Source organism: Orycteropus afer, unplaced genomic scaffold (genome assembly GCF_000298275.1).
Source record: "Orycteropus afer afer isolate SDZICR_OR568_19922 unplaced genomic scaffold, OryAfe1.0 scaffold00273, whole genome shotgun sequence".
In the NCBI taxonomy this organism is placed as follows: domain Eukaryota; kingdom Metazoa; phylum Chordata; class Mammalia; order Tubulidentata; family Orycteropodidae; genus Orycteropus; species Orycteropus afer.
The window spans coordinates 449868-456955 of NW_006921860.1; the positions used below are offsets into that span (position 1 = coordinate 449868).

At 53.5% G+C, this 7088-nt stretch overlaps 1 protein-coding gene across 1 annotated transcript in view; it reads right to left on the reverse strand.

Moving 5' to 3' along the window:
* The window catches only part of RPS6KA2 (ribosomal protein S6 kinase A2), a 219437-nt gene that overhangs the window by 122634 nt on the left and 89715 nt on the right, over positions 1-7088 (reverse strand). Inside the window, exons 2-3 of the mRNA XM_042782257.1 lie at positions 5875-6043; positions 3159-3176 (exon numbers count right to left, since the gene is read on the reverse strand). Of these exons, the coding sequence (XP_042638191.1) occupies positions 3159-3176; positions 5875-6043 (187 nt within the window). The remainder of the gene's footprint in view (positions 1-3158; positions 3177-5874; positions 6044-7088) is intronic.

A 7088-nucleotide genomic window follows, 5' to 3' on the forward strand; every position in this document is an offset into this window, starting at 1 on the left:
TGCTCCCTGTGGGCTCACAGGGGGCCTGCCGGGACACAGAGGACCTGGAGGAGATGACGACATGCAGGGAAGTCAGCGTGAGAAACGGGTTTACTCGCCAAGATGCAGACCGGCTTTGCCAGCCACAGGGGCTGTCACCTGCGTGGGCTGCAGCCCTGTCCTGTCTCCGCCGCTGCAGAGCCAGGCAATTCAGGAACAGTCTGATGTGCTGGGGACGCGACAGAGTAACACAGACCAACTGTAGGGTGAGTCACGATTCGCCACTGAATCTCGAGGCCCTGATCTAGTGGGCTGTGCTCCCTCACAGTTTTCAAACTGCTCCTGTTGCAGCTCAGAGGCGTGCGACACGAGGACCTCGCCACAGAGACAGACGCCATCCTGGCTGCACCACGGAGACAGACCTGTCTTGTTGGAGACAACCCCCGATTGCCATGTCCCCCCGCACTCAGCCAGACCACTGCCTGATTCTCAAGCGAGACGTCCCACGTCCCTTGTCTCATGGGAGCGTGGGTGCCAGTGTGCAGTGTGTTCCCACACAAGGCCTGCTGCAGGGCTGTGCATGTTCTGGGGACAGCGGGCCAAAGTCTCCCCCAAAAGGAAGACATTCAGAGAAGACCCTGACTTCAAAGGTCACCAGCTAAATCAGAGGCAGGGCAAGTTCTGGCTTTCTGTTGGGCGTCTTCTCTGAATGCGGGAACCATCACCTGTGGACCACCCCAGGACATCCAAGAACAGAATGTCTCCGCATCACACTGGAGTTTCCCTAAAAGCAGCAACGAGGAAGGAGCGGAGGGCCGGCAGTGGTCAGCCCAGCACCCACTGTTCTGCGCCTCCCACCTTCACGCGCCCTAGGGACCGGGCGTCTGCACGCCCCTTCAACACTGGGGACGGTGCCCTAGTGATGGGGCGTCTGTGAGCCCCTTCAATGGTGGGGATGGTGCTCTAGTGACACGGGATCTGTGCCCCTTCAACGGCAGGGACGGTGCCCCAGTGATAGGGTGTCCACGCACCCCTTCAACGTGGGGGACAATGCCCTCGTGACACGGCGTCTGCGTGCCCTTTCGACGCTCAGCACCCTTTCCCTCGTTCACGAAATGCTCCCACGTTCTCCCAGTTCAGTCCTTCAGTTGCTCTCTTTGTTTTTGAAGGTCTGGGGCCCAGGACCCATCACCAGAGATCGCATCCTTTGTTCCCAGCAAATCACGCCAGCAAACTCACTGGGGTCTGCAGGTCAGGCACAGGTTTAAGACGACACCCCCCCACTCTTCCTGAGTGGCTGGTCTGCAGGTCACAGGGGAAGGGACGTGGGGATGGCGACCCGCACACAGGCCTGTAAGTCCACCCTCCACGCTGCACTCCTTGGGGTATACTGTGGCCCTTGTTATAGGAACAGATGGTCTCATTGTGGCTGAACAAAGGGGATGGCTGGCTGAGAACCACAGGAGGAAAAGGACTCAACTGTGGGGGTGGATGACAGAAGTCATCTGACAGCTCCTGGGGGGGGGCATCTGGAGGCAGGAATGAGGTCCAGGTGGCAGAGCTTGTCTTTTCTTTATTCCTGCACACCCTGTGTCACTGTCACCAAGTGGACAAGGACGGACAGAGGGACACGGTGTTCTTTATTCCCTCACACCCTGTGTCACTGTCACCAAGCAGACAAGGACGGACAGAGGGACATGGTGTTCTTCATTTCTGCACCCTCTGCGTTGACTGTCTTTCTGTGTTGTTACCAAGGTCATGCTGGAACAGTGTGGAGGATCATGGCAATTATCCTTCCAAGTCCCTTTTTTTCCAGAGAACATTCTTTTAAAGCAACAGTGGAATTCAAAATTTGATCTCCGAGGGCGGGAACTGGAAAGAGCCTTTTTATCTGAGTTATCTGAGGAGGTATTCTCAGGGCAGGCTTCTGCTCCACCTTGTTAACAAGTGGGAACCCTGAACCTCAGGTCCATGATTACATTGGACCCAGAGCCTCCCCACTCGACGCTGTTACCAGCCCCCATGTGGTTCTGCGTTGAGGTGGGGTCCCATAGTGAGGACCTGCCAGCCAGTGCCATGCCCACACTCCCTGGTCTCCACTCAGGATACAGAGAGCCCACTGCTCATGTGTTGGCACAGGGTGAACCAGCTCTCAAGAAACAAGACGGGCCATGACTTTGAAAGACAGGGTTCCTGGAGAAGGAGGTACCCCTTTTCTCATTTTCTGACGTCTCTTACAAACGGCAGGCACTTCACAGCCATGTGATATTGGCCTTGCCACCTATGTTTTGAGTAACATCTCTTTACACTGTGAAGGTGCACTGGTGGCGTAATGGTTAGGCACCTGGCTGCTCACTGCAAGGTCAGCAGTTTGAAGCCCCTCAGGAGCTCTGTAGGAGAAAGAACCGATGATCTGCCCCCATAAAGTCTGCAGTCTAGAAAAACCAGTGGTGCACGAGGGGTCGCTACGAGTCAGAATCAACTCAGTGACAACCCAAACCCACAACACCGTCATGAGGCAGACTGCAGCGTTTAGCTTGGTAAAGGGGAGGGTCAGCCAAACACAGGAAGCCCCTCAGCGAGGCAGAGGGACACAGTGGCTCAGACACAGCAAGGGTTGTGAGGACACACAGGGCTGGGCAGTGCTTCATTCTGTTGTAACAGGGTCATTGTGAGTTGGAACGCCACAGCATCTAACAACAGTAGCTTCCGTAAGTACCACAGGACCCACGTGAACCGTGTTAATCAGCCATCTCATGGGACCTAAATTACTGAATGCCAGAATTTCACCTGGTTCAGTGTCACGTTTGTACACACACCAGTGTAAACCCATGTTCCCCACAACACGACATATGGAAGAGAAAAGGAGAAGCCAGAATACAGTCTACACTGTGTGCACGCCAGAAGATCAGCGTTGCGAGCAGTCCCACAGCCGGGGTCTGGGAGGGATTATCCAGGAAACGAGCAAGCCACTGATCCACGGGTCATTCAGCGGGTGTCGAGTGCATGACACAAAGGCTCCTGATGAACAGGAGAGACCTGGTGAACAGTGCATGCAAACAGCACCTCCAAAGAGCTGTGTTTCCGTCCTCAAGTACCTAAGGAACTTGACTGCTCACCAAAAGGTTGGCGGTTCAAACCTACCAGCCGCTCCATGGAAGGAAGATGGGGCAATCTACTTCCGTAAAGTTGACCACCTTGGAAACCCAATGGGGGTTGCTATGGGTCAGAACAGACTCGATGGCAGTGAGTTTGTTTTTTATTTGAGTGGCACTAACGGGAACACCAGCAGTGTATGGCCTAACAGATCGATTCTCTTACAGTTTAGGGAGCCAGATGTTCGAGTTCAAAGTGCCAGCTCTAGGAGTGGGGTGAAAGCCCCTTGACCTTGGGTTCAGCTGTCTCTTGCTTCTGGACCACTGAAGCTGGAGGCGTCTCTTTAGTCAGGAGGCTGCTGCCTGCTGAGGCTTACAAACCCAAGGCTGACAAATAAAATGGTACAGTCCCAAGATTATCAAACCACATGGCAGGCCACTAGTTCAAGTTCAACATCAGCAGACAACATGACAGGCTGCTGAACAACGACTCAGCTACATGCAGGATTCAAGCATGTCAAAAGCTAGAGCCCTTCCTCAAAACTGCTTCTTATAAATTGGAAGCAGACCACATCCCTAAGGCTACTCAGCTGCTCTGGGAGACCCCGCCATGGAGCTGACTGCCAGTCTCATCATGGGGAATAACTCCATCCAGCGGCCCAGGCACTCCACCAGGCCCAGCCAAGTTGACACACAACCTTACTGACCACAAGCCAGGACTCTGCTCTGGGACTTCTGGGGCTGGGGCTTCCTGGTTTATTTCAGGGCTTGTGACCTGGAAGCCGTGTTGTCAGAGTCTGTGTGTTTCTATCTCAATTACCCAAGGCCGAGGAGAGTCAGCCCTGGAATAGGGCACCTGTCACTGTCCTCGTCACTGGAGGCGTTTGCCGACGCCCTGTGCATGGATGTAGCACAGCCCTGGAATAGGGCACCTGTCACTGTCCTCGTCACTGGAGGCGTTTGCTGACGCCCTGTGCATGGATGTAGCACTAAACGAGCAGCCACTGGTTCTCATTTCCTGAGAGGGTTCACTTGCTGGGATCTGAAAGGATGGAAAGATTCCACTGCACACGGACTGCTCAGGCAACAAGACTTCTTGAGCAGGTAGGAAACGTGGTCCAGGGGCTTTCATCGTCCTCATTTTACACATGGGGAAACTGAGGCTCAGGGAGGTAGAGGGGCTGCCCAGGCCAGGTGGAGATTGAGAGAGAAGGCTGGGTGCACGCCCACCTCCCTGACCCCTAGGAGCCACTAAGGACAGCCCCACAAGCCCACTTCCCCGACCCCTGGGAGCCAGTAACAACAGCCCTGAGGATGCGCTGTCTTGTCTTCTCTGTTTTGGAAACATGGCAGGTGCATTCATGTTGCCAGAGATACTGTGGTTCTTGTTCAGTCCCCCAATTTACCTTGATGATAAGCCAAAGGTGAGGCAGGCTGTTAGGGAAACTCGTGTGTGTGTGTGTGTGTGTGTGAGCGAGTGTGTGCAACAGTGTGAGTGTGTAAGTATGAGGATCTGACTACGAGAGAACATGGAAGTGTGTGGGAGTGCATGTGTACGTGGTGTGTGTGACTGGGTTGTGTGTGTGAGAAAGAGTGTAAGCATGTAAGTCTGTGAGCGTGTTAAGAGTGCACATGTGTGAAAGCATGTCTATAGGGTGTATGTGTGAGCTGTGAGACTGAGCATGTGTGCTACAGTGCATCTACATGGAGTATGTGTGAGCGCTGTGTGTGTGTGTAGAAGTGCCAACAGTGTGAGTGTGCAGGTATATGCAAGTGTGTGAGAGTGAGTGTGAGAGCACATGTGTATGGGGTTTGTGTGTGAGTTGTGTATGAGTGTGTGAGAATGTGTAAAAAGTGTGAATGTGCAAGAATATGTGTGTGTGAGAATACATGTATATGAGGCATGAGCTGTGTGTGCAAGTGTGTAATAGTGTGAATGTGCAAGCATACGAGTCTAAGAGCATGTGAGTGTGAGTACATGCGTATGAGGTATATATGTGAGCTGTGTGAGAAAGTGTGAAATTGAGTGTACAAGTGTGCAAGAGTATGAGTGTCAGAATACATGTGTATGTGATGTGGGAATTTGTGAGCTGCGTGTGTGAGAAAGACCGTGTGCAAGTGTGAGTATGTATATGTGAGAATGTGTGGGGTATGAGTTGTCTGCATGAGTTTTTTTGTGTGTGAATGTGAATGTTCGAGTAGAGTGTGGCTGTGTACAAGAATATAGGCCTGTGTGTGGGAGTGCATGTGCACTGTGTTGTATGCATGGGATTTGCGTACGTATGAGTTGTGTGTGAGTCTATGCAGAGAGGTGTATACGCGTGTGTACATGTGACTGTGAGTGCATGTGTATGATGTGCATTTCTGTGAGTGCGTGTGTGTGTGTGCATGTGACTTTGTGTGAGTACATGTGTGTGTATGCAGTGCACGTACATGAGGGATGCGTATGTGTATATATGTGGTGCATGTGTGATGTGTATGTGTGCTGTTTGCATGTGGTGTCTGTGTGTGTATGCAGCATGTTTGTGGTGTATGTGTGAGTGTGTGTATGTTTACAATGGTTGCAAGGTGCAGGCAGCTTTCACTGTGCACAGCTCGGTGGTCAACGAATTCACGCTGCAGAGAGTAGCTGCCTGCAAGTCTCAAGAGGAAGCCTGGCCGCGGTTTGAGGGTGTGTGTATGGGCGTGGCCTTGGAGGTCTGGGCGTGGCCTGTGTGTTCCGGAAGAGCAACTTGGATGGGGGGCCTGGGCGTGGCCGCAGAGGCCTGGGCGTGGCTTGTGTTACCAAGCGCCTCCAGACACTCAGGCGCTGCCACCTGGAGGTAGGGCCATGGCAGGGGTGCACGACTCACCTTCCCGTAGGATCCTTGTCCTAGAACTTTGAGCAGCTCGAACTGCGAAGGGTCCGCCTTCTCAAATCCTTCCTTCACATGATAGCTGATGTTGATCTCCTTCACGATGCCTTCTTCCTACGAGACAGGGAACGTGTGAGGAAGCAGGTCGGGAGGCCCTGGGACGTCCCCAGCTCTCCCTTAAAGTTCCCATGAGCTGGGGACATTTTAGATTAAAAGCTGTGACTCGATGTGCCTGTACGTAAGCCTGTTGGTTACTGCGCCAGTTACTTCTCTGTGGGCCATGTGGGCCTTCAACTGTTTCTTTTCTCATTTTGTCATCTGGTCTCAGCAGCACCACAGGATATCGCCACCAAAAACCCCAAACCACACCCACTGCCTTGGAATCCATTCTGACCCACAGGGTCTCCAAGGCTGTCAATCTTCACAGAAGCAAAGCCCAAACCACACCCACTGCCTGGAGTCCATTCCGACCCACAGCGCCCCTAGAGGACAGAGTGGAACTGCCCACAGGGTCCCCAAGGCTGTCAATCTTCACAGAAGCAAAGCCCAAACCACACCCACTGCCTGGAGTCCATTCTGACCCACAGCGCCCCTAGAGGACAGAGTGGAACTGCCCACAGGGTCTCCAAGGCTGTCAATCTTCACAGAAGCAAAGCCCAAACCACACCCACTGCCTGGAGTCCATTCCGACCCACAGCGCCCCTAGAGGACAGAGTGGAACTGCCCACAGGGTCCCCAAGGCTGTCATCTTTATGGGAGCCGACTGCCAGGTCTTTCTTCATTGGAGCATCTGGTGGAGTCACACCACCAGCCTTTCGGTCAGCAGCCAAGCACTTAACCACTGTGCGGCCAGGGCTCCTTTGGCAACATGTAAAGGGCAGATAAGAGAGCAGAGGAGACAATGGGATTCATCCGTGAGTTCTCAGTCCCCAGCCCCGGTCAGAGAGGCGTGTGGTTGGCGGCTGGATCGTGCTGTCATGGTTTGGTGCTGGTTCTGGTTCTGGCTCTGCCCTTGAGTTCTTCAGTAAGCCTCCCAGCCTGTACAAAAAAAGCCTCCATAGAGCTGAGGGTCTGGGATGCATGTGTCTGGTTATTTTACTGTATGTCGTGGTACACCGAGAATTCCCGTCCCCAGGGCCTCTGGGATGCGTGTGTGTGC